Source organism: Scyliorhinus torazame, chromosome 18 (genome assembly GCF_047496885.1).
Source record: "Scyliorhinus torazame isolate Kashiwa2021f chromosome 18, sScyTor2.1, whole genome shotgun sequence".
Classification (NCBI taxonomy): domain Eukaryota; kingdom Metazoa; phylum Chordata; class Chondrichthyes; order Carcharhiniformes; family Scyliorhinidae; genus Scyliorhinus; species Scyliorhinus torazame.
In genome coordinates, this window is record NC_092724.1 from 168,419,317 (window position 1) to 168,447,079 (window position 27,763).

At 53.5% G+C, this 27,763-nt stretch overlaps 1 protein-coding gene across 1 annotated transcript in view; it reads left to right on the forward strand.

The window, feature by feature from the left end:
- Window positions 1-27,763, forward strand: part of ankfn1a (ankyrin repeat and fibronectin type III domain containing 1a) — a 347,506-nt gene that overhangs the window by 132,575 nt on the left and 187,168 nt on the right. Inside the window, exons 7-9 of the mRNA XM_072483882.1 lie at window positions 16,011-16,212; window positions 22,417-22,627; window positions 26,540-26,734. Coding sequence (XP_072339983.1) covers window positions 16,011-16,212; window positions 22,417-22,627; window positions 26,540-26,734 — 608 coding nt within the window. The remainder of the gene's footprint in view (window positions 1-16,010; window positions 16,213-22,416; window positions 22,628-26,539; window positions 26,735-27,763) is intronic.

The following is a 27,763-nucleotide window of genomic DNA, read 5'->3' on the forward strand; positions in this document are numbered from 1 at the left end:
AGAGCGTCCGGGAGGACCTCCTGCCACCGGGAAACTGGGAGATCCCTGGACCGTAGGGCCAGTAGGACGGTCTTCCAGACCGTGCCATTCTCCCTCTCTACTTGCCCGTTCCCCCGGGGGTTGTAGCTGGTCGTCCTGCTCGAGGCTATGCCCTTGCTGAGCAGGAACTGGCGCAACTCGTCACTCATGAAGGAGGACCCCCTGTCGCTATGGATATACGCGGGGCAACCGAACAGTGTGAATATGGTGCCAAGGGCTTTAATGACTGTGGCCGCTGTCATGTCGGGGCAGGGGATAGCGAAGGGGAAACAAGAGTACTCGTCCACCACGTTCAGGAAGTATGCGTTGCGGTCGGTGGAGGGGAGGGGCCCTTTGAAATCCAAACTGAGGCGTTCAAAGGGGCGGGAAGCCTTGATCAGGTGCGCTCTATCCGGCCTGAAAAAGTGCGGTTTGCACTCTGCGCAGATGTGGCAGTTCCTGGTGACTGTACGGACCTCCTCCACAGAGTAGGGGAGGTTGCGGGACTTTACGAAATGGTGGAATCGAGTGACCCCCGGGTGGCAGAGGTCCTCGTGGAGGGCTTGGAGGCGGTCTATTTGTGTGTTGGCACATGTGCCGCGGGATAGGGCATTGGACGGCTCGTTCAGCTTTCCGGGACGATACAAGATCTCATAGTTGAAGGTGGAGAGCTCGATCCTCCACCTTAAGATCTTGTCATTTTTAATTTTGCCCCGCTGTGCATTATCGAACATGAAGGCTACCGACCGTTGGTCGGTGAGGAGAGTGAATCTCCTGCCGGCCAGGTAATGCCTCCAATGTCGCACAGCTTCCACTATGGCTTGGGCTTCCTTTTCCACTGAGGAGTGGCGGATTTCTGAGGCGTGGAGGGTCCGGGGGAAAAAGGCCACGGGTCTGCCCGCTTGGTTAAGGGTGGCCGCCAGAGCTACGTCGGATACGTCGCTCTCGACCTGGAAGGGGAGGGACTCGTCGATGGCGCGCATCGTGGCCTTTGCGATATCCGCTTTGATGCGGCTGAAGGCTTGGCGAACCTCTGTCGACAGGGGGAAGGTAGTGGACTGTATCAGCGGGCGGGCCTTGTCTGTTTGGAGCAGTGGGGGAGGGGGAATTCCATAAGGGGGCGCATGCGTTCGGGGTCGGGGCCTATTATCCCATTGCGCACTACGTATCCCAGGATGGCCAACCAGTTTGTGCTAAAAATGCACTTTTCCTCGTTACATGTGAGGTTCAAGGCTTTAGCGGTCTGGAGGAACTTTTGGAGGTTGGCGTCGTGGTCCTGCTGATTGTGGCCGCAGATGGTTACGTTGTCGAGATATGGGAACGTGGCCTGCAACCCGTGCTGGTCAACCATTCGGTCCATATCCTGTTGGAAGACCAAGACCCCGTTTGTGACACCAAATGGGACCCTTAGGAAGTGGTATAGACGCCCGTCTGCCTCGAAGGCGGTGTACTTGCGGTCACCTGGGCGGATGGGGAGCTGGTGGTAGGCGGACTTGAGGTCCACGGTGGAGAAGACCTTATACTGGGCAATCCGATTGACCATGTCGGATATGCGGGGGAGAGGGTACGCATCTAGCTGCGTGTACCTGTTGATGGTCTGACTATAGTCTACGACCATCCTTTGCTTCTCCCCAGTCTTTACTACTACCACCTGGGCTCTCCAGGGACTATTGCTGGCCTGGATTATGCCTTCCTTCAGCAACCGCTGGACTTCAGACCGAATAAATATCCGGTCCTGGGCGCTGTACCGTCTGCTCCTAGTGGCGACGGGTTTGCAATCCGGGGTGAGGTTTGCAAACAAGGACGGCGGTTCAACCTTGAGAGTTGCGAGGCCGCAGATAGTGAGTGGGGGTATTGGGCCTCCAAATTGGAATGTTAGGCTCTGAAGGTTACACTGGAAATCTAATCCCAGTAATGTGGGCGCGCAGAGTTGGGGAAGGACGTAGAGCCTGTAGTTCTTAAACTCCCTTCCTTGCACCGTTAGGTTCGCAATGCAGAACACTTTGATCTCTACGGAGTGGGATCCTGCAGCTAGGGAAATCTTTTGCGTGCTTGGATGGATGGTCAGAAAACAGCGTCTTACCGTGTCTGGGTGAATAAAACTTTCAGTGCTCCCGGAGTCGATCAGGCATGATGTCTCGTGTCCGTTGATCAGCACCGTTGTTGTCGTCGTCTGGAGCGTCCGGGGCCGTGATTGATCCAGCGTTACCGAAGCCAGTCGTGGCCGTAGTGTCGCGGTGTCTTCTTCGGACCCCGTGGACACCGTCGATGCTGGGGTCCTTTGTTGTCAACCAAGATGGTGGCGTCCATGAATCGCACGCGGCCGGGGGTGGACAAAATGGCCACCCCCATGGATCACACGTGGTCGGGGGTGGACAAAATGGCCGCCCCCATGGATCGCACGTGGCTGGGGGGGTCACAAGATGGCGGTGCCCATCCTCCCCTTGTGGTGCCCGGGACCCAAAATGGCGGCGCCCGCGGGTCGCACATGGGGCGCTGGGGGGGTTGGGGAGTGTTTGGGATGTGCTGGGCTCGTTCTTCTCCGGGGATTGCGTCGACCCCCGGGACCGGCACACTGCCGCGTAATGGCCCTTCTTGCCGCAGCTTTTACAAATAGCTGCGCAGGCCGGGCAGCGCTGCCGGGGGTGTTTCGCTTGTCCGCAGAAATAGCAGCGGGCCCGCCCGGGATGGTCTGGTGCTTTAACCGCGCAAGCTTGCGAGGGGGGGGGGGAGTTTGTCACGACGGGGGTCCACGGAGTCCAAGGGGCTGCCGCGCGGTCGGGGACGTCCGCGCGGGCGTTTTGCGAGGCCACATCTAGGGAAGCTGCAAGGGCCCGTGCCTCTGAGAGTCCTAGCGACTCTCTTTCTAAAAGTCTTTGGCGGATTTGGGGAGAGTTCATACTTGCCACAAATGCATCGCGAATTAGCAGGTCCGTGTGTTCAGTGGGCAGCACGGTAGCATTGTGGATAGCACAATTGCTTCACAGCTCCAGGGTCCCAGGTTCGATTCCGGCTTGGGTCACTGTCTGTGTGGAGTCCGCACATCCTCCCCGTGTGTGCGTGGGTTTCCTCCGGGTGCTCCGGTTTCCTCCCACAGTCCAAAGATGTGCAGGTTAGGTGGATTGGCTATGCTAAATTGCCCTTCATGTCCAAAATTGCCCTTAGTGTTGGGTGGGGTTACTGGGTTATGGGGATAGGGTGGAGGTGTTGACCTTGGGTGGGGTGCTCTTCCCAAGAGCCGGTACAGACTCGATGGGCCGAATGGCCTCCTTCTGCACTGTAAATTCTATGAACTATCTATGTTCGATCGCGTTCACCGGCGGGCAGCTGCAGCCCCGTCCCAAAATTAGCAGCGCGGCGTAGAATTCCTCTAGCGATTCTCCGGGACTTTGCCGTCTCGTTGCGAGTTGGTGGCGCGCGTAGACCTGGTTCACGGGCCGAACGTAGATGCCCTTCAGCAATGCGAGCGCCGTCAGGAAATCCTCTGCGTCTTCTATGAGAGGGTAAATTTCCGGGCTTACCCTCGAATGCAGGACCTGCATTTTCTGGTCTTCTGTGATCCAACCGGGGGCCGTTTGGAGGTAGCCTTCAAAACATGCTTGCCAGTGTTTGAATACTGCTGCCGAGTTCGCTGCGTGGGGGCTGATCCGCAGGCATTCCGGGGCGATCCGGAGCTCCATAGTCTTTTAAGCTCGGTTAATAAATTGTAGCGCACAATGACTTACGAGAGACGAGAAGTGATGAATTCGATCCAGGCTTTATTAAGCGAGACTTGTCCCCAGCAGCTCAGCAACAGAATGAAGCTGCGGGGAGAAGCTCGGGTTCTTATACTCCGCCTTCAGGGCGGAGCCAGGAGTCGGCAGCCAACCAGGACCCGGGATCTGTCAGCCAATAGCATCTCGGCTTCACAGTCCCACATGACCCCTAATACATACCACCACACGCCCCCTCTCTCACACACGCTGCACTTTAACTCACACTTACACCCTCTCTCACACTCTGCACTGTATCTCACACCTACACACATGCATATATGTGGATCTGTTTGATTTGTGTTCCCTCCCTCTCTCTCCCTCCCTCTCTCTCTCAATCCCTCTCTCTCTCTCTCTCTCCCTCCCTCTCTCTCCAGCTCTCCCTCCCTCCCTCCCTCCCTCTCTCTCTCTCCCTCACTCTCTCTCTCCCTCCCTCTCTCTCTCTCTCTCTCTCCCTCCCTCTCTCTCTCGCTCTCTCTTCCTCCCTCTTTCTCTCGCTCCCTCTGTCCCTCCCTCTCCCTCTCTCTCTCAAAATTCTGTCATGTTCCCTGTGGATTTGAATCATTTTTATGAAGCAAAATCTTCAGCTTTTCTGTTGCCAAATCAGTTGGTGAAAGTCAGTGTTAGTCAGGCCTTTTAAACCATCGCCAGGGGCCATCCCAGCTGCCCAGGGGCCATCCCAGCTGCCCAGGGGCCATCCCAGCTGCCCAGGGGCCATCCCAGCTGCCCAGGGGCCATCCCAGCTGCCCCAGCTGCCCAGGGGCCATCCCAGCTGCCCAGGGGCCATCCCAGCTGCCCAGGGGCCATCCCAGCTCCGGATCATTCCCTCTGTAACAATCACTCCCACAGTGAGGTGAGATGGCCATTGCTGTGTTTACTCGGGGCTCCTGTCTCTGAAAGGACAGAATGAAAATGTAACCTGAAAGAAAAAGGAGCCCATGTAATTGTGGCGTCATTTTCCTCATTGATAAGGAACCGAGCAAATCAGATCGGAGCATTCAAACCCGTGAGAAACATTCAGAAGACAAATCCGGGGAAACTATTCTCGGCCACAGCAGAATTTTAATTCGAAATAATCATCAAAATAAAAAGCGGAGATGTTAGGAAAATGTTTTCAATCGAGGTTTGATGGGGTCAGAACAGAAACATTCAGGACAACAGAATTCAGAATAGTTTTAAAAGAGTCTTGCAGAAATATTTGTGGTAAGGGATTAAGAGAAAAGACTAAGTTTACAGTCAAACGCCCGGGTTACAGTCAAACGCCCCGGGTTAGTCATACACCCCGGGTTACAGTCATACACCCCAGGTTACAGTCATACACCCCGGGTTACAGTCATACACCCCGGGTTACAGTCAAGCACCCCGGGTTACAGTCATACACCCCGGGTTACAGTCATACACCCCGGGTTACAGTCATACACCCCGGGTTACAGTCATACGCCCTGGGTTACTGTCAAACACCTCAGGTTACAGTCAAACACCCCGGGTTACAGTCATACACCCCGGGTTACAATCTCGCTGCTTGGGTTACAGTCAAACAGCCCTATTTACAGTCTCAATGCCTGGGTTACAGTCACAACCCCAGGTTACAATCACACTTGCCGGGTTACAGTCTCACTCACTGGGTTACAATTACATTCCCCGGGATACAGTCTCACTTCCCATCTTACAATTTCCCTGCCTGGGTTGCAGCCATACTTCCTGGGTTACCGCATCACTTCCTGGGTTACAGTTTCACACTCCAGGTTACAGTCTTACTGCTTGGGTTACAGTGTCACTGCCTGGGTTGCAGTCTCACTCCCCAGGTTACAGTTTCACTCCCATGTTGTAGTTTCACTTCCTGGGTTACAGTCACACTCTCTGAAGTCTGGGTTGCAGACACACTCCCTGGGTTACAGAGCCACTCCCTGTATCACAGGCACCCTCCCCGGGTTACAGTCTCACTGTCCAGGTTACAGTCTCACTCTCTGGAGCCTACTTTACAGTCACACTCCCTGGTTTACAGTCATACTCCTTGGATTACATTCATGCTCCCCAGTTACAGACACACTAACCGGGCTATAGACACACTCCCAGGTTGCTGACACAGTGGAATTGGATCCTGGAGTTTTGTGCTGTTTGTATGTCACATCGGAGCGACCAGGGCAGTATTGGTGAGTCAGGAATATGTGAGAATTTAGTCAGCTCATCAATGCTGTTTACTGGCCGATTGGGATAGGTGTGCTTGGTTTGTTAATGGTCCTACCACCTGATTTCAAGGGTCTTAATGAAATTCTGACTGTAGCTCCAGGGCTGTTCTGTGATCAGGATACAGCAGGGAATTTGTCAAAGTTTGGCTGACAATTTGTTGATGTCATTAAGCCGGATTTGCAGAGTTTTCCCAGCAATCTCTGGGGATGTAAATGTTTCAAAGTCACATCCAGCCTCCTCATTGGATGCAGAGCTGCACAGAAGTGAGGGGAAGGGTTGGGAGAGTTTCTGTGGGAGGTGGAAGGCTGTGCACACACTCAGTGACCAAACAAGATCACAAAACGCTCACAAACATCACAGCTCGCTACATTCCCCAAACTGCTTTCCAAAGCTACAGGACACATTATCCACGAATGGTGAGTGCCGTTCTGTCACTTCACTGTGTGGGAACTGATGTCGGGGGCTATGGAGCGGGGAATGTGGGATAACCTCTTGTTCGACGGCGGCACCATTCAAAATGTTTGAGTTGTTCATGAGAAGTAGTGATGATAGGGGTGGGGAAATGGAGAGAGAAAAGAAAGAGGAAGGTTGGAGAAAGGTGCAGAAGCAGAGAAAGTAAATCAGAGACAGGGAGGAAAGGGAGAGAGAGGAAAACAATTTGAAAGGGAAAACAGATTGAGAAGGAAGAGGCGTTAGGATACCGGACCAGACCCCGGGCGGGATTCTCCGTTGGCCGACGCTGAAACGGGTGTGTTATCGGGCGCAGAGTGGCTCCGACACCGAAACGGGTGTGTTATCGGGCGCAGAGTGGCTCCGACCCCGAAACGGGTGTGTTATTGGGCGCAGAGTGGCTCCGACCCCGAAACGGGTGCGTTATCGGGCGCAGAGTGGCTCCGACCCCGAAACGGGTGTGTTATCGGGCGCAGAGTGGCTCCGACACCGAAACGGGTGCGTTATCGGGCACAGAGTGGCTCCGACACCGAAACGGGTGCGTTATCGGGCGCAGAGTGGCTCCGACACCGAAACGGGTGCGTTATCGGGCACAGAGTGGCTCCGACACCGAAACGGGTGCGTTATCGGGCGCAGAGTGGCTCCGACACCGAAACGGGTGTGTTATCGGGCACAGAATGGCTCCGACCCCGAAACGGGTGCGTTATCGGGCGCAGAGTGGCTCCGACCCCGAAACGGGTGCGTTATCGGGCGCAGAGTGGCTCCGACCCCGAAACAGGTGCGTTATCGGGCACAGAGTGGCTCCGACACCGAAACGGGTGTGTTATCGGGCGCAGAGTGGCTCCGACACCGAAACGGGTGCGTTATCGGGCGCAGAGTGGCTCCGACACCGAAACGGGTGCGTTATCGGGCGCAGAGTGGCTCCGACACCGAAACGGGTGTGTTATCGGGCGCAGAGTGGCTCCGACCCCGAAACGGGTGCGTTATCGGGCGCAGAGTGGCTCCGACCCCGAAACGGGTGTGTTATCGGGCGCAGAGTGGCTCCGACACCGAAACGGGTGCGTTATCGGGCGCAGAGTGGCTCCGACACCGAAACGGGTGCGTTATCGGGCACAGAATGGCTCCTGCGCCAAAATTGCTAAATTGCCTCCCCGAAAATGGCGTCAATGTGACACACGGCGCACGTGGTTGGAACACCGTTCACGTATTAGTGGGCCCACCCGCGATTCTCCGCCTCCGATGGGCCGTGTTCTTGACGGCGCGGTCTACGTGTGCTCTCACAAATCATGAACCTGGCGTGGTGGCTGCTGAGAGAGACAGAGGGGCGTGCGGACAGTGTCCAGCATCGCCATACTTCACCGATAAGTCGTGCTGTTGGCCCGGGGGGGGGGGGCGCTTCTGCCAGGACTGGGGGGAGTTCTGGGGAGTAGCCAGGTGGTGGGCTGTGGGTTAGGGGTGGACAGGTGCACAAGACCATTACCGCCTTCAACCTGGTGCCCTGGGTCGTATATGTCACCACCCCCGGGGCACCTCATTCGGTGCCCTCTGGCCCCAGCTAACCTATCAGATGTATGGGCGCTCCAGCACAACCTGACCCATCTTTTCGGTCCTGATCAGTGTGTACGGGGGGGGGGGGGGGGGGGGGGGGGTATTGTTTTAAGCGCAGCTTCAGTTTTTCAGCCGTGCGAGTGTCCATCACAGACCCAGCGATTCCTGCACCATTTTCCGTGGGTTTCGATGGTGTTCCAGGCAGTGCCGGTGCTAGACCCTCACCGGTAACAGAATCGGGGCTGCTTTGGCGCTGAATCCACGGATTCTCCTCAGCACTTAGTCTGAGAAACGGGAAATCTGAAACCCCCATCTCTGGTTCGGATACCGGACCAGACGCCGAGCGGGTCTTTCCGTTGTCCGATGCCGAAATCGGTGCCGGTGCCTGTTTGACCCTGGTCAGCCATGCTCCGCCCCCTCTCCAAACTGGCGTCATGGTGACGCGTTGCGCGCTGTTGCAACGCCGTTGGCTCGGGGACTGGCGGGGGGTGGCCAGGGGATGGCCAGGTGAGGTCTGTGGGGTCACGGGTGGCGGGTTGGATCGGCGCACGGCCGGCGCCGTGTTGTACGGCGTGACCACTGCAGGTCGTCAGCCGTGCGCATGCGCGGCCTGGGACTCGGCCATTCTCCGGCCGTTTGTAGCGCGGGAGGCGGGGGTTTCACTCGGAGCTGGTGCGAGCCCCTCACCGGTCCCGGATCGGGTGAGGGGTTCATGCCGATTTTTTGGTCGTAAAAGACAACACATGCTCCACTGGCCCCGGCTTGTAGCCGCCGAAACGGAGAATCCAGACCCTCATCTTTGGTTCAGACACTGGACAAGATCCCAAACAATTTTCCATTCGTAAAACTGTGAGGAAAGGGTACTTCACCCCAGGAGTGAGGACTCTGACCAATGGGTATCCTTTATGTTCAAACAAACATTCCTTTCAGATCATTGAAGGTGGCAGGGGTAGTTGTAAAGCAGATAGTGGGCAGGATTCTCCGACCCCCTGCCGGGTCGGAGAATCACCGGGGGTCGGCGTGAACCCCGCCCCCGCCATTCTCCGAATTCTACGGCCTCCCAAAAATCGGCCCGGTGTGTGTCGCGCCGCCCGCCTCGGAGAATGGCGGGGACCAGCGCGACTCAATGGGCGCCGGAGCCGCCCGAATTCTCCGGCCCGCGATGGGCCGAAGTCCCGCCCGTTCTTTGCCAGTCCCGCCGGCGTAAATTAGAGTTGGTCCCTTACCGCGGGACCTGGCGGCGCGGGCGGGCTCTGGGGTTCTTGGGGGGGCACGGGAGGATCTGGCCCTGGGAGGTGCCCGCGCGGTGGCTTGGCCCGCGATCGGGGCCCATCGATCTGCGGGCGGGCCTGTGCCGTGGGGGCACTCTATCCTTCCGCCACAGAGGCTGTGGTCCTCCGTCATTCCCAGTGCGGGAGTGAATCCCTCGCCCCAGCCGGGTACGGGAGAATCCCGCCCAGTATTCTGTTCTTTATTAATAGAGGCATAGAGTACAAGAGCAAGGAGGTTACACTGACACGAGTTAGACCTCAGCTGGAATATTGCGCACAGTTCTGGGCATCACACTACAGGAAGGATGTGAACACATTGGAGAGAGCGCAGGAGAGGTTTACAAGAATGTTTCAGGGATGAGAAAGTTCAGTTATGTGGATAGATCGGAGAGGTTGGAACTGTTCTCCTGGGAGAGAAGAAGGCTGAGAGGAGATTTGATCGAGATGTTCAAAATCATGGGGGCTGGACAGAGTAGACGGGGAGAAACTGTTCTCGCTGGTAAAAAGCTCGAGAACGAGAGGCACAGATTTAAAGTGATTTACAAAAGAAACAAATGTGATGTGAGAAAAAACCTTTTCACCCAGCGAGTGGCTGGGGTCCGGAATGCACGGCCTGGGAGGGTGGTGGAGGCAGGTTTCATCGAGGCAGTCAAGGTGATTAAATGTGCAGGGGTACAGGGGGAAGGCAGGGGGGTGGCACCGATCCATGATGCTCAATTGGAGAGTTGGTGCAGAACGATGGGCTGAATGGCCTCCTTCTGCACCATAACAATGCGGTCATTCTGTGGGACCCACCCACAGGGATCCCTGTAATAGGGGGGCCCCCCAGAGAACCCTGTAATAGGGGGACCCCTCCCATAGAGAACCCTGTAATAGGGGGAGCCCCCAGGGAACCCCTGCCTCAAGGAACGCCCTCCACAGATCCCCCTCACCCACACACACACACAGACCACCCCTCCCCTCAGAAAGGCAACCCCTGTGTGGAAGTAGAGAGTAGTCCAGACAAGGGCTGGAGGTAGCATAGCTGTAATGTTTAATTTGCAGATCCACGTGTCCATTCCTTGAAAAAGAAGCAACCCACCTTTCAATTCTTCGCCTTGCTGCAACAGTACAGCACCAATGCCCACATCACTCGCATCAACTGCCATCTTAAATAGCTTGGTAGAATTAGGTATCATCAACATTGATGCGTTGGGCAGCACGGTGGCGCAGTGGTTAGCACTGCTGCCTCACAGCGCCGAGGTCCCAGGTTCGAGCCTGGCTCTGGGTCACTGTCCGTGTGGAGTTTTCACAATCTCCCCGTGTTTGCGGGGTTTCACCCCCACAACCCAAATATGTGCAGGGCTGGTGGATTGGCCACGCTAAATTGCCCCTTAATTGGAAGAAATGAATTGGTTACTCTAAATTTATTTTTTTTAATGTTATAAACATTGGTTCGGCCATCAACACAGTTTTCAGATTATCGAATGCCTCCTGACATTCTGACGTCCGCTGAAATTTCCTGGGCTTTTTCAGAAGTTCGATCAGTGAATCTAAAACTTTGCACGAATTTCTTGGAGAAACCACTCCTGCCCAGAAACCTCAGAACTTCTCTCCTCGGTGATGGTATTGGAAACTCCCCATAGCTTTCGTTTTCACATTCCGTGGGGCCATCTGACCCGGCCCAATTTTCTGACCTAGAAACGTGACTTGAGCTTTCACAAATTCACTTTTAGCTAAGATTCCAACTAATCCAGCCTCTTGTAGTCAATCAAATAATTCCTTTAAAGGTTCCAAATTGTCAATGTACACGGCACTATTGTTTAGCCCAGAAACAACCTTGTTGGTTAATCTTTGGAATGTTTCTGCCGCAATCCTCATTCAAAATGACAAAGCTTTAAATTTATACTGACCATTTGGTGTCACAAAAGTCAAAACTTCCTTTGCCCCTGTCTGATAAAGGCACCTACCAACATGCTTTAAATAAGTCAAGTTTGGTTATAAAATGTGCTTGTCCGACCTTTTCAACACAGTCTTTCAAATGAGGTATAGGATATGAACCTGACTTTTATATAATCAATACTTAACCATTGTGTTCCATCCGGTTTTGGTACCATCACAATAGGTGAGCTCCAATTGCTGGAACTCACTTTGATCATATGATTCTTCAGCATGTTTTCAATTTCCTTTTGTACCTTTGCTAACTTTAGTGGATTGAGCTGGTCTGGATGTTGCTTAATTGGAGTAGCATTTCCTAATCTAAATCATGCATAATTTCGCACCTTCCAATTTAATCCCACATACAGCTCTAAGTGACTGTAATAACTCTTTTAGATCATTTTGATTTTCCTGCAGAAGGTAACTCAATAATTTATCCCAATTTCTTATCACCTCCTCATTGTCCAATCTAATTTGAGGAATGTCAAATTCAGAACCATCTGGATTTATCGCTTCTCCCTGAGTTACAATGACTAACAGTAAGAAGTCTTACAACACCAGGTTAAAGATAGACAACGTTTGTTTCAAATTACTAGCTTTCAGAACACTGCTCCTTCCTTGAAGAGGTATGTTCCAGAAACCGCAAGCCCACGGATAACCTCACGATGCTCCACTTCTCCAGCTTCTACCCTAAACATATTAAAGAATCCATCCCCTGTGGACAAGTCCTCCGTATACACAGGATCTTCTCAGACGAGGAGGAGCGTAACAGACTTCTACAGACGCTGAAAGATGCCCTCGTACGAACGGGATATGGCACTCGACTCATCGATCGACAGTTCCAACGCGCCACAGCAAAAAACCGGACCGACCTCCTCAGAAGACAAACACGGGACACAACCAACAGAATACCCTTCGTTGTCCAGTACTTTCCCAGAGCGTAGAAACTGTGACATCTTCTTCGCAACCTTCAACACGTCATCGGTGAAGACCAACATCTTGCCAAGGCCATCCCCACCCCCCCCCACTACTTGCCTTCAAACAACCGCGCAACCTCAAACAAACCATTGTTTGCAGAAAACTACCCAGCCTTCAGAACAGTGACCACGACACCACACAACCCTGCCATGGCAATCTCTGCAAAAAGTTCCAGATCATCGACATGGATAGCACCGTTACACGTGAGAACACCACCCACCGAGTACGTGGTACATACTCGTGCGACTCGGCCAACGTTGTCTACCTCATACGCTGCAGGAAAGGATGTCCCGAGGCGTGGTACATTGGCGAGACCATGCAGACGCTGCGACAACGGATGAACAGACATCGCGCGACAATCGCCAGGCAGGAATGTTCCCTTCCAGTCAGGGAACACTTCAGCAGTCAAGGGCATTCAGCCTCTGATCCTTGGGTAAGCGTTCTCCAAGGCGGCCTTCAGGACGCACAACAACGCAGAATCGCTGAGCAGAAGCTTATAGCCAAGTTCCGCATACATGAGTACGGCCTCAACCGAGACCTTGGATTCATGTTGCATTACATTCACCCCCCACCATCTGGCTTGGGCTTGTGAAATCCTACCAACTGTCCTGGCTTGAGACAATTCACACCTCTTTAACCTGTGATTATCCCTCTCTCCAGTCGCACCGTCTGGACCTCTAAAGACTTCATTCCCTGCAAAGACTCGCATTCAAAGTATCATCTTGCATCATTGAATTTGTCTATATAAATGTTTCTGGAACCCACCTCTTCATTCACCTGAGGAAGGAGCAGCGCTCCGAAAGCTAGTGATTCGAAACAAACCTGTTGGACTTTAACCTGTTGTTGTAAAACTTCTTACTGTGCTCACCCCAGTCCAACGCCGGCATCTCCACATAATGACTAACAAACACATCCTCCTTCTTTCCTGGTTTAGCACAGTGGGCTAAACAGCTGGCTTGCAGTGTAGAACAATGCCAGCAGCGCGGGTTCAATTCCCGCAAGCCCACGGATGACCTCAGTAACTTCATTGAAGCCTACTTGTGACAATAAGCGATTTTTATTTATTACAATGAAAACATTTAAGGTTTCTTATCTCTCTAACACTATCAAGTTTTCCTTTTTACTCTGAGGCAAATTCCACTTAACATCACCAACTAAACTCCCCTTAACATCACCAACTAAACTCCCCTTAACATCACCAACTAAACTCCCCTTAACATCACCAACTAAACCCCCCTTAACATCACCAACTAAATTCTCCTTAACATCACCAACTAAACCCCCCTTAACATCACCAACTAAACCCCCCTTAACATCACCAACTAAATTCTCCTTAACATCACCAACTAAACCCCCCTTAACATCACCAACTAAACCCCCCTTAACATCAACTAAATTCTCCTTAACATCACCAACTAAACTCACCTTAACATCACCAACTAAATCTCCCAGAAAATCACCAACTAAACCCCCCTGAACATCACCAACTAAACTCCCCTTAACACCAACTAAACTCACCAATTAAAATCTCCTTGGTCTGCTAAATCTCCACGGGTCTACACCTCCCATCTGCTCCATAAAATCTTTAAGTACCTTGGCTGCTGCCGGCCTCCTTCCAGTCCTGGACTTCGACCTATCCAGCCCTGGTTCCAACACCGTATTAAAATCTCCCCCCATTATCAGCTTTCCCATCTCTAGGTCCGGAATGCGTCCTAGCATCCGCCTCATAAAATTGGCATCATCCCAGTTCGGGGCATATACGTTTACCAAAACCACCGTCTCCCCCTGTAGTTTGCCACTCACCATCACGTATCTGCCCCCGTTATCCGCCACTATAGTCTTTGCCTCGAACATTACCCGCTTCCCCACTAATATAGCCACCCCCCTGTTTTTCGCATCTAGCCCCGAATGGAACACCTGCACCACCCATCCTTTGCGTAGCCTAACCTGGTCTATCAGTTTCAGGTGCGTTTCCTGTAACATAACCACATCTGCCTTAAGTTTCTTAAGGTGTGCGAGTACCCGTGCCCTCTTTATCGGCCCGTTCAGCCCTCTCACGTTCCACGTGATCAGCCGAGTTCCAGCTCCTCACCCGGTTCCCACGCAGCTGTATTTCCCCCAGGCGGTGCCCCCCCGCCCATCCTCTCCCATACCAGCTCCCCCCTCTCCCCAGCAGCAGCAACCCAGTAATTCCCCCCTCCCACCCCCCCCCCCGCTAGATCCCCCGCTAGCGTAATTACTCCCCCCATGTTGCTCCCAGAAGTCAGCAAACTCTGGCCGACCTCGGCTTCCCCCCCGTGACCTCGGCTCGCACCGTGCAACGCCCCCTCCTTCCTGCTTCTCTATTCCCGCCATGATTATCATAGCGCGGGAACCAAGCCCGCGCTTCTCCCTTGGCCCCGCCCCCAATGGCCAACGCCCCATCTCCTCCACCTCCCCTCCTCCCCCCATCACCACCTGTGGGAGAGAGAAAAGTTACCACATCGCAGGATTAGTACATAAAATCCCTCTTTCCCCCCTTTTTAACCCCCCTCTTTGCCCCCCACATTCGCCCCACCACTTTGTTCGAACGTTCTTTTTAATAACCCGCTCATTCCAGTTTTTCTTCCACAATAAAAGTCCACGCTTCATCCGCCGTCTCAAAGTAGTGGTGCCTCCCTCGATATGTGACCCACAGTCTTGCCGGTTGCAGCATTCCAAATTTTATCTTCTTTTTATGAAGCACCGCCTTGGCCCGATTAAAGCTCGCCCTCCTTCTCGCCACCTCCGCACTCCAGTCTTGATAAACGCGGATCACCGCGTTCTCCCATTTACTGCTCCGAGTTTTCTTCGCCCATCTAAGGACCATTTCTCTATCCTTAAAACGGAGGAATCTCACCACTATGGCTCTGGGAATTTCTCCTGCTCTCGGTCCTCGCGCCATCACTCGGTATGCTCCCTCCACCTCCAACGGACCCGCCGGGGCCTCCGCTCCCATTAACGAGTGCAGCATCGTGCTCACATATGCCCCGACGTCCGCTCCCTCCACAACTTCAGGAAGACCAAAAATCCTCAGGTTGTTCCTCCTTGCGTTGTTTTCCAGTGCCTCCAACCTTTCCACACATCGTTTCTGATGTGCCTCCTGCGTCTCCGTCTTCACCACCAGGCCCTGTATGTCGTCCTCATTCTCGGCTGCCTTTGCCTTCACGACCCGAAGCTCCCGCTCCTGGGTCTTTTGTTCCTCCTTTAGCCCTTCGATCGCCTGTAGTATCTTCATTTCCTTTTTGATCTCTTCCACACAGCATTTCAAGAACTCTTGTTGTTCAGGGCCCCATGTTAAACTGCCACCTTCCGACGCCATCTTGGTTTTTGCTTGCCTTCCTTGCCGCTGTTCTAAAGGATCCACTGCAATCCGGCCACTTTCTCCTCCTTTTTCCATCCGTATCCAGGGGGGATTCCCTTCTGGTTTACCGCACAGTGTTTTTAGCCGTCAAAATTGCCGTTGGGGCTCCTATCAAGAGCCCAAAAGTCCGTTTCACCGGGAGCTGCCGAAACGTGCGACTCAGCTGGTCATCGCCGCACCCGGAAGTCCCAATTAAACTCTCCTTAATGCCACCAACTAAACTCCCCTTAACACCACCAACTAAACTCCCCTTAACGTCACCAACTAAACTCCCCTTAACGTCACCAATTAAACCTCCTTTTCCTTGACCACCTGTGGATTTCCCAGTCTCTATCCTTCACCGATTGAAATTGATATTGAAAAGCAGGGGCTAGTAACTCAGGGGGTGTACCCAGTTCTGTGCCGTTCCGGATTAATGGCCGGATTGGGAGGGTCTCCTCTCTGTACCAGTTGCTGGATCTCACTGTGAAACATTGTTTGGTTTTCTTGTGTGTCCTCCCTCAGGTGTCTCAGCTCCATCATGACACAGCAGATGCAGAACCTGAACCTCTCCAGCCCCAGGAATGTCTGCAGCCCAGCATCACCAAACGCGGCCAAACGTCTGTATCGCAATCTCTCCGATAAGTTCAAAGGGAGCCAATCGTCCTTTGAAGAAGCTTTACTAGCACCAAAGAGTGACAAGGTGCGCCTGAGGAGGTCCTCACTGGTACGTAGATCAGTCCCTCCCACTCACACCGCATTCTAACAGCAGCCACATTCCTCACTGCCTGTCCCCATCAAACTGGACAGGTGGGAGAGGATAGGACCAGTTGCCTATTTTACTTACTATAAATAAGGCCGTCAGTAAGGTTCCCTTCTTTCTTTAGATATCAATATTCTATTGCTCAGAGTCGCCAGGTATCGAATGATACCACCACAGGGTTCAACCGGCTATCGGTCAAAGAGCCAAACACCAGTTAGTTAGTTCAAGATCAAGGATACTTTATTTACACACAATTAGTCATGCAACATAAACACTACTAGTTAAACTACACCTATCAACTAAGACAACCTGTACGTAACTTCAGGCACCCGGCTTAGGTCAGAGGAACAGTGGCCGTTGTTCGAATCTGGGTCTATCGGGTTTGAAGGAGTAACTGCTGCTCAGCTGGGCTCATCCGTCTGGTAGTGGGCGTTGAACTTGGACTTGCTTCTGGTGGTGCTGCGATTGGGGGTTTCCGCGCTCTTTTGGGCGGTCCTTCAGTTTGGACCCCACTAATTGGGTAATTCGTGATCACTGTGTTCAATTTGAACCTAGAAAGGGGCGAGTGATGGTTGGGCATGTCCCAAGCGGTCATTAACCCTGTTGTTTACGCTTCCTGAGTAGAGGGAGTGGCGCCGAAATGTCTGGGATTGTATCGGTTGCTCAAGTATCAGTCCTTTGTCTGACGGAGATGGGCCATCAAAATGCTAATCGGTTGGGGGATTCGATGCTGTCTGGATTCTTCGCTCACAAATATATATTCAGGCTCTGAGCCTGCCTGAATCTTACATTGGCCATTTCTCCCGTTATGCTTTGCGAGCGTCCATGTTTCTTATTGTAAGTGGCCATTCAAAAAACTTGCATCAAATGTGAATGAGGTGAAGCGACAGAGATTTGGGAAACATTTTACTGTTGACAAGTTCACGATTGTATCAGAGGAAAGGTGACAAACAGGGCGATTCTCTTCAGTGGGATTCTCCATCAGCGGGATTCTCCGTCAGCGGGATTCTCTCCTCGCGGGATTCTCTCTGTCGGCGGGATTCTCCGTCAGCGGGATTCTCCGTCGGCGGGATTCTCTGTCAGCGGGATTCTCTCTGTCAGCGGGATTCTCCGTCAGCGGGATTCTCTGTCGCCGGGATTCTCCGTGTCGTCGGCAGCACACTCATGCCCGCAGATTTCCCGACAGCGTGGGATTGACCACAATGGGAAACACCGTTGGCCGTTGGCCGGAATCGAGGGTCCCCCTGCCGGCCACAAAAATCTTAAACATTCTCAATGATCATTACCTCCAAACTATCACAGGAAAATTCAGAAACAAAAAACATTTTGAAAGGCAGAAGAACAGGATTGTGGGGATTTCCACACAGTGACAGGGCCGCACTATCGAGGGGTCAGTGACACAGTGAGAGGGCCGCACTATCGAGGGGTCAGTGACACAGTGACAGGGCCGCACTATCGAGGGGTCAGTGACACAGTGATAGGGCCGCACTATCGAGGGGTCAGTCAGTGACACACTGACAGGGCCGCACTATCGAGTGGTCAGTGACACAGTGACAGGGCCGCACTATCGAGGGGTCAGTGACACAGTGATAGGGCCGCACTATCGAGGGGTCAGTGACACAGTGATAGGGCCGCACTATCGAGGGGTCAGTCAGTGACACACTGACAGGGCCGCACTATCGAGGGGTCAGTGACACAGTGACAGGGCCGCACTATCGAGGGGTCAGTGACACAGTGATAGGGCCGCACTATCGAGGGGTCAGTCAGTGACACAGTGACAGGGCCGCACTATCGCGGGGTCAGTCAGTGACACAGTGACAGGGCCGCACTATCGAGGGGTCAGTCAGTGACACAGTGACAGGGCCGCACTATCGCGGGGTCAGTCAGTGACACAGTGACAAGGCCGCACTATCGAGGGGTCAGTCAGTGACACAGTGACAGGGCTGCACTATCGAGGGGTCAGTCAGTGACACACTGACAGGGCCGCACTATCGAGTGGTCAGTGACACAGTGACAGGGCCGCACTATCGAGGGGTCAGTGACACAGTGATAGGGCCGCACTATCGAGGGGTCAGTGACACAGTGATAGGGCCGCACTATCGAGGGGTCAGTCAGTGACACACTGACAGGGCCGCACTATCGAGGGGTCAGTGACACAGTGACAGGGCCGCACTATCGAGGGGTCAGTGACACAGTGATAGGGCCGCACTATCGAGGGGTCAGTCAGTGACACAGTGACAGGGCCGCACTATCGCGGGGTCAGTCAGTGACACAGTGACAGGGCCGCACTATCGAGGGGTCAGTCAGTGACACAGTGACAGGGGCGCACTATCGCGGGGTCAGTCAGTGACACAGTGACAGGGCCGCACTATCGCGGGGTCAGTCAGTGACACAGTGACAAGGCCGCACTATCGAGGGGTCAGTCAGTGACACAGTGACAGGGCTGCACTATCGAGGGGTCAGTCAGTCAGTGACACAGTGACAGGGCCGCACTATCGAGGGGTCAGTCAGTCAGTGACACAGTGACAGGGCCGCACTATCGAGGTGTCAGTCAGTGACTCAGTGACAGGGCCGCACTATCGAGGGGTCAGTCAGTCAGTGACACAGTGACAGGGCCGCACTATCGAAGGGTCAGTGACACAGTGATAGGGCCGCACTATCGAGGGGTCAGTCAGTGACACAGTGACAGGGCCGCACTATCGCGGGGTCAGTCAGTGACACAGTGACAAGGCCGCACTATCGAGGGGTCAGTCAGTGACACAGTGACAGGGCCGCACTATCGAGGGTCAGTCAGTGACACAGTGACAGGGCCGCACTATCGCGGGGTCAGTCAGTGACACAGTGACAGGGCCGCACTATCGAGGGGTCAGTCAGTGACACAGTGACAGGGCCGCACTATCGAGGGTCAGTCAGTGACAGGGCCGCACTATCGAGGGGTCAGTCAGTGACACAGTGACAGGGCCGCACTATCGAGGGGTCAGTCAGTGACATAGTGACAGGGCCGCACTATCGAGGGGTCAGTCAGTGACACAGTGACAAGGCCGCACTATCGAGGTGTCAGTCAGTGACTCAGTGACAGGGCCGCACTATCGAGGGGTCAGTCAGTCAGTGACACAGTGACAGGGCCGCACTATCGAGGGGTCAGTCAGTGACACAGTGATAGGGCCGCACTATCGCGGGGTCAGTCAGTGACACAGTGACAAGGCCGCACTATCGAGGGGTCAGTCAGTGACACAGTGACAGGGCTGCACTATCGAGGGGTCAGTCAGTCAGTGACACAGTGACAGGGCCGCACTATCGAGGGGTCAGTCAGTCAGTGACACAGTGACAGGGCCGCACTATCGAGGTGTCAGTCAGTGACTCAGTGACAGGGCCGCACTATCGAGGGGTCAGTCAGTCAGTGACACAGTGACAGGGCCGCACTATCGAAGGGTCAGTGACACAGTGATAGGGCCGCACTATCGAGGGGTCAGTCAGTGACACAGTGACAGGGCCGCACTATCGCGGGGTCAGTCAGTGACACAGTGACAAGGCCGCACTATCGAGGGGTCAGTCAGTGACACAGTGACAGGGCCGCACTATCGAGGGTCAGTCAGTGACACAGTGACAGGGCCGCACTATCGCGGGGTCAGTCAGTGACACAGTGACAGGGCCGCACTATCGAGGGGTCAGTCAGTGACACAGTGACAGGGCCGCACTATCGAGGGTCAGTCAGTGACAGGGCCGCACTATCGAGGGGTCAGTCAGTGACACAGTGACAGGGCCGCACTATCGAGGGGTCAGTCAGTGACATAGTGACAGGGCCGCACTATCGAGGGGTCAGTCAGTGACACAGTGACAAGGCCGCACTATCGAGGTGTCAGTCAGTGACTCAGTGACAGGGCCGCACTATCGAGGGGTCAGTCAGTCAGTGACACAGTGACAGGGCCGCACTATCGAGGGGTCAGTCAGTGACACAGTGATAGGGCCGCACTATCGAGGGGTCAGTCAGTGACACAGTGACAGGGCCGCACTATCGAGGGGTCAGTCAGTGACACAGTGACAGGGCCGCACTATCGAGGGGTCAGGCAGTGACACAGTGACAGGGCCGCACTATCGAGGGGTCAGTCAGTCAGTGACACAGTGACAGGACCGCACTATCGAGGGGTCAGTCAGTCAGTGACACAGTGACAGGGCCGCACTATCGCGGGGTCAGTCAGTGACACAGTGACAGGGCCGCACTATCGAGGGGTCAGTCAGTGACACAGTGACAGGGCCGCACTATCGAGGGGTCAGTCAGTGACACAGTGACAGGGCCGCACTATCGAGGGGTCAATCAGTGACACAGTGACAGGGCCGCACTATCGAGGGGTCAGTCAGTGACACAGTGACAGGGCCGCACTATCGAGGGGTCAGTCAGTGACACACTGACAGGGCCGCACTATCGAGGGGTCAGTGACACAGTGACAGGGACGCACTATCGAGGGGTCAGTCAGTGACACAGTGACAGGGCCGCACTATCGAGGGGTCAGTCAGTGACACAGTGACAGGGCCGCACTATCGAGGGGTCAGTCAGTCAGTGACACAGTGAGAGGGCCGCACTATCGAGGGGTCAGTCAGTGACACTGTGACAGGGCCGCACTATCGAGGGGTCAGTCAGTCAGTGACACAGTGACAGGACCGCACTATCGAGGGGTCAGTCAGTGACACAGTGACAGGGCCGCACTATCGCGGGGTCAGTCAGTGGCACAGTGACAAGGCCGCACTATCGCGGGGTCAGTCAGTGACACAGTGACAGGGCTGCACTATTGAGGGGTCAGTCAGTGACACAGTGACAAGGCCGCACTATCGAGGGGTCAGTCAGTCAGTGACACAGTGACAGGGCCGCACTATCGAGGGGTCAGTCAGTGACACAGTGACAAGGCCGCACTATCGAGGGGTCAGTCAGTCAGTGACTCCGTGACAGGGCCGCACTATCGAGGGGTCAGTCAGTGACTCAGTGACAGGGCCGCACTATCGAGGGGTCAGTCAGTGACACAGTGACACAGTGACAGGGCCGCACTATCGAGGGTCAGTCAGTGACACAGTGACAGGGCCGCACTATCGAGGGGTCAATCAGTCAGTGACACAGTGACAGGGCCGCACTATCGAGGGGTCAGTCTGTCAGTGATACAGTGACAGGGCCGCACTATCGAGGGTCAGTCAGTGACACAGTGACAGGGCCGCACTATCGAGGGGTCAATCAGTCAGTGACACAGTGACAGGGCCGCACTATCGAGGGGTCAGGCAGTGACACAGTGACAGGGCCGCACTATCGAGGGGTCAGTCAGTGACACAGTGACAGGGCCGCACTATCGAGGGGTCAGTCAGTGACACAGTGACAGGGCCGCACTATCGAGGGGTCAGTCAGTGACACAGTGACAGGGCCGCACTATCGAGGGGTCAGTCAGTCAGTGACACAGTGAGAGGGCCGCACTATCGAGGGGTCAGTCAGTCAGTGACACAGTGACAGGGCCGCACTATCGAGGGGTCAGTCAGTGACACAGTGACAGGGCCGCACTATCGAGGGGTCAGTCAGTGACACAGTGACAGGGCCGCACTATCGAGGGGTCAGTCAGTGACACAGTGACAGGGCCGCACTATCGAGGGGTCAGTCAGTGACACAGTGACAGGGCCGCACTATCGAGGGGTCAGTCAGTGACACAGTGACAGGGCCGCACTATCGAGGGGTCAGTCAGTGACACAGTGACAGGGCCGCACTATCGAGGGGTCAGTGACACAGTGACAGGGCCGCACTATCTACTCTTTATGAACCTCTCAGCCTCGCGGAGGGCCGCTGTGCTTCCAGCTAAAACTCAAGCTCCCATACTCGGCCCTCATGCTGGACAAACCAGTGGCTCTCCCAGCAAATGTGGTCACCCAGACTGCAGGAAGTGTCTAGGAATTCCCACATACTGCAGGCTGAGCAAAACACCCGACAGCTCACCAGTCAATGTTTTAGTTTAAAGACTCTGAAATTCGTGCCATGTATAAAATTACTTGAGTTATTTTTTTTTAAGTTAAAACTTTCACCTTTCCTTAATGTAGCTTTAAATTGGAGAAAACATCTAACCCACTACTTCCCAACCCTGTGCGGTCTGTACTGAGACATGTGAATGGTGATATGTGACAGGTTTTGCTGTTTTACAGTATTTGCATTGCAATGCGGCCCTGTTCCAGGCTGTGGAGCAGCAGGACATTGAGGCTGTGGAGTTGCTGCTCACTCAGTACCGCATGGACGAACTGGGTCTCAACACACCCAATATGGAGGGGCTGCTGGCATTGGACATTGCCATTATGACCAATAGCATTGCTGTTGCTCGGACCCTGCTGAAGGCCGGAGCCAATGAGAGCCCACATCGTGAGTCAACACTTTTCAGCTTCATGGAATCTTTAAATTACTTCATTTGATGTGTGATTTTGTAAACAGGTCAGACCTAAACCACAGCATTTACTCAGTGAGGTTCAGATTCTCCCTCCCGGCAGCCAGCCAATGGGATTTCCCATTGTGGGCATCCCCACACCATCGGGAATTCCGTGCGAGTGAGTGCGCTGCCGGCAGAGCGGACGATCCCACCGACGGAGAATCCCGCTGCATGTAACTTGAATGAATGTCTTAAACAGATCAAGAATAATTTTCAAGGGGCTGGTTTAGCACAGGGCTAAATCGCTAGGTTTGAAAGTAGACCAAGGCAGGCCAGCAGCACGGTTCAATTCCCGTACCAGCCTCCCCGAACAGGCGCCGGAATGTGGCCACTAGGGGCTTTTCACAGTAACTTCATTGAAGCCTACTCGTGACAATAAGCGATTTTCATTTTCATTTCATTTAAAATAGTCAAAAAAATGGATTGGCTATTTTGTTCTTAGTTTAATTTTGTAGTTTGTGCAGGATCACATTCGGAGCCCGTTAGTCACCAATTCTGGAGGTGAGAGTGACTGCCCTTGACACCATTTGATCGTGTATGGCATCAGTGAGCCCGAGCTAAACTGGAGTCAGTGGGAATCGGGGAAAACTCTCCGCTGGTTGGAGTCATACCCGGCACAAAGGAAGATTGTTGTGGTGGTTGGAGGTCAATCATCTCAGCTCCAGCACACCACTGCGGGAGTTCCTCAGGGTCGTGTCCTAGGCCCCAACCATCTTCAGCTGCTTCATCAATGACTTCCCTTCCATCATAAGGTCAGAAATGGGGATGTTTGCGGATGACTGCACAATGTTCAGCACCATTCCTGACTCCTCAGATAATGAAGCAGTCCCTGTCCAAATGCAGCGAGACCCGGGCAACATCCAGGCTCGGGGCTGACAAGGGGCAAGTTACATTCGTACCACACAAGTGCCAGGTAATGACCCCAAAAGAAAGGTGAATGTATTCAAACAGCCCCGTCTGGGTATTTATGGTCACATACTTACGTCTAGCGGTGTCAGATCTTAAAAGTCGTCCAAAATGCCACGGAATTGCAATAATGTCTGGGACGAGTAAATTATTACAGGAAGTGTATTCCAAACTTGGTCATAATGCTGACACCTCTTCACATCTTGCGAAAAAGAACCACAAGTGGGCTTAGGGAGCTCCACAAGAGGAGGCATTCACAGGAGTGAAAAGACGCTGTGATCCTCCCAGCTGCTGGCCCACTATAATCCATCCCAGCCAATCGTTCTCATCTGTGATACCTCCCCAAACGGCATCGGGGCGGAGCTATTCCGTCAATTGGATCATAGAATCTCTGGAACCCCGGGACATAGAAAATAGGAGCAGGAGGAGGCCATTCGGCCCTTCGAGCCTGCTCCGCCATTCATGGCTGCTCATCCAACTCAATAGCCTCGTCCTGCTCTCCCCCATAGCCATTGAAACCCCCTCACCCAGGTGCAAAGTCTAACTGCTTCTTCAAACCATACACTGTTCCGGCACAGAGCGCCCCATCATATTGGCTTCCAGAACCCTGGCCGATGCGGAACGCCTCTACGTCCAGATTGACAACGAAAGCTTGGCCGTGATATTCGCCATAACAAAATTCCATCAACATGTTTATGGACGGCACTTTCTATTATCATCGACCATAAGGTCTCACTGCTGGGTCTCATTGAAGAGGACAAGGGAATCCCCCCCCCCCCGACTTTGTAGCCTTGGTCTGGATTCAGCGCTGGGTTCAATTGCTGGCAGGGTGTTAATATACTTTTCAGCATTGCCCAGGGGTCCAGATAGCACCACGCTGATGCCCTCAGCCACCTTCCGCTGCCTGTCCGCCCACCCGCCACCCTGACGGACAAAGTCGTGGCAACTTTAAACTTAATGGACACTCTGCCGGTAATAACAGCCGCACAGATACGCACGAGGATGCAGAGAGCCCACATTGGTGAAGCCACGTGGCCAATGACAGGGGAAACCCCCCCACAAAGCCGATGTCCTGAAACAGCTGAGTGTCAGAGATGGCATCCTCCTGCGGAGAGCATGTGTGGTTATCCAGTGGAAAAGCCAGGAACTGATCGTGCCGGACCTGCATAGTGGTCACCCAGGTGCTTCAAGGATGAAGGGGTTAGCGAGGGGCTGTGCCTGGTGGCCAGGGATCAATGGCAACATCAAGCAGGTCGTGAGAAGGTGCCCAGGGTGTCAAAAGCACCCAAAACTCCCTCCTCTGGCCTCTCTTCACCCTGGAATGGCCAGGACGTCGCTGGGTGAGGCTGCACACGGACTTCGCTGGACCTTTCCTGAGGTCCATATTCTTAATCCTGGTGGGCGCCCATTCCAAGTGGCTTGACCTACGTCGGATGACCTCCAACATACAGAGATCCACTTTTGAGAAATTGAGGTGCTTGTTTTGAACCAATGGGATGGCAGAGGTGCTGGTCACTGGTAACGGGACACCGTTTAAGAATGAGGAATTCTGCACATTTGCACACACAAACGGGATAAGACACATCCGGGCCGCCCCATACCACCCGTCCTCAAATGGCTTGGCCAAACTGGCAGTGCTAACGTTCGCACGCAGAAGCAAACCATGGGCTCCCTGGACACGCGACTGGCGAGACTCCTCCTTCATCCCAGGTCACAACAGGGGTAGCACCAGCTGGGCTGCTGATTGGTCATCCCCTCTCAAATTGTTTAAGTCAGACTTCCCAAGTTTGGGCAGAAAAGTCGAACTGCAGCAAGACGGGCAAGGAAAGTAACCCGGCCACAGGACGCTGGGCACGCTATTTATGGCCGGGACTTCGGACATGCCACTCTTTGGTTCCCGGGAATTGTGATGGAGAAAACAGGGCCTGTTTCTTATAAGGTCTCTTATAAGGGAAGACCTTGCAAAAACATGTTGACCATCTCAAGAGACGAGAGCGTGCCTCGAAGGACATCTGGCCTGCGATGTCTCTACCTTCACCGCCTCATGGATCACTCCTTAGCCAAGGAGTAAAACCCGCCGGGCCCAAGACCTAGACCGTCAAGATGATAACCACCAAAGTGACTGTGCTCACAGCCGAAGTTGCGTCTGGAACGGAACCCCCGGCACTATCCCTCGGAGATCATCTCCTAAAAAAGGCAGTCTACAAACCAGGGCAGCACGGTAGCATGGTGGTTAGCACAATTGCTTCACAGCTCCAGGGTCCCAGGTTCGATTCCCGGCTTGGGTCACTGTCTGTGCGGAGTCTGCACCTTCTCCCCGTGTCTGCGTGGGTTTCCTCCGGGTGCTCCGGTTTCCTCCCACAAGTCCAAAGATGTGCAGGTTAGGTGGATGGCCATGCTAAATTGCCCTGAGTGTCCAAAACTGCCCTTAGAGTTGGGTGGGGTACTGGGTTATGGGGATAGGGTGGAAGTGTGGGCTTGGGTAGGGTGCTCTTTCAAAGAGCCGGTGCAGACTCGATGGGCCGAATGGCCTCCTTCTGCACTGTAAATTCTATGATTATAGAGCACCCTACCCACCAGTGACAGAAGCACAGCCACCTGCAAAGCGGTGCACCAGGCCACCTCAGTTTGTGGCAGAGGGGGGAATTTCGGACTGGGGGGTGTAGGGTGTAATAAACCCCACCTGGCCCACAGGGATACCCGGATTGATCTCCCCAAATGCCCCGTAGAATATGAGCTTCCCCATGAGTGGGCGGAGGCCGCCCAGCTGGGATTTATAAGAACTTAGTAGAAAGGCCGGCCCAGACAGGGACTGGCATATTGGTTGTCCCAACAGGACTCGACTCTGTAAATGTATTTGCTGCACAGTCTTTTGTGATCGTAAATGGACCGAGGTTAATTTGTGGTAATGGTTGCTGTCACTATGCTTGTTTTGTTATCAGTTGTTAATGTGGAGAGCAGAACCCAGCTCCTGACTAATCTCATACAAGAGGCACAGGACCAGGTGAATGATCTCCCCTCGGAGGGGCGGAGTGAGAGACTCGGCCATGACAGCACAGAGAGGGAGAAACAACGCAGGGCCTGGGAGTGGAGATACAATCTGTACAAACAGATGAAAACAGTGCTCGAATATACAAGTAAGAGTCTTGGCAGGAAAGAGATCAGTATTGGAAACAATTACCTCACAACACACAAACACAGGGAGAGTAAAACACACAAAACTCTGGGTTGCCATATAATTGAGGGGTTTAACTGGTTTATTAAGTAACTGATACCAGGGAGTGAGTTACAGGCTGGAATCTAATCAAGGGGTTCGGGGTGGGTTATATATAGAATAACAGCTACCCGGCAGTGAGTTACAGACTGGAATCTAATCGAGGGGTTCAGGGTGGTTTATATATAGAATAACAGACACCCGGGAGTGAGTTACAGACTGGAATCTAATCGAGGGGCTCAGTGTGGTTTAATTATAGAATAACAGATACCTGGGAGTGAGTTACAGACTGGAATCTAATCAAAGGGTTCGGGGTGGTTTATATACAGAATAACAGATACCTGGGAGTGAGTTACAGACTGGAATCTAATCGAAGGGTTCGGGGTGGTTTATATATAGAATAACAGATACCCGGGAGTGAGTTACAGACTGGAATCTAATTGAGGGGCTCAGTGTGGTTTATATATAGAATAACAGACACCCGGGAGTGAGTTACAGACTGGAATCTAATCAAGGGGCTCAGTGTGGTTTATATATAGAATAACAGATACCTGGGAGTGAGTTACAGACTGGAATCTAATCACGGGGTTCGAGGTGGTTTATATATAGAATAACAGATACCCGGGAGTGAGTTACAGACTGGAATCTAATCGAGGGGTTCGGGGTGGTTTACATATAGAATAACAGATACCCGGGAGTGAGTTACAGACTGGAACCTAATCGAGGGGCTCAGTGTGGTTTATATATAGAATAACAGATACCCGGGAGTGAGTTACAGACTGGAATCTAATCACGGGGTTCAGGGTGGTTTATATATAGAATAGTAAGAAGTTTTACAACACCAGGTTAAAGTCCCAACAGGTTTGTGTTGATGTCACTAGCTTTCGGAGCGCTGCTCCTTCCTCAGGTGAATGAAGAGGTCTGTTCCAGCAACATATATATAGACAGATTC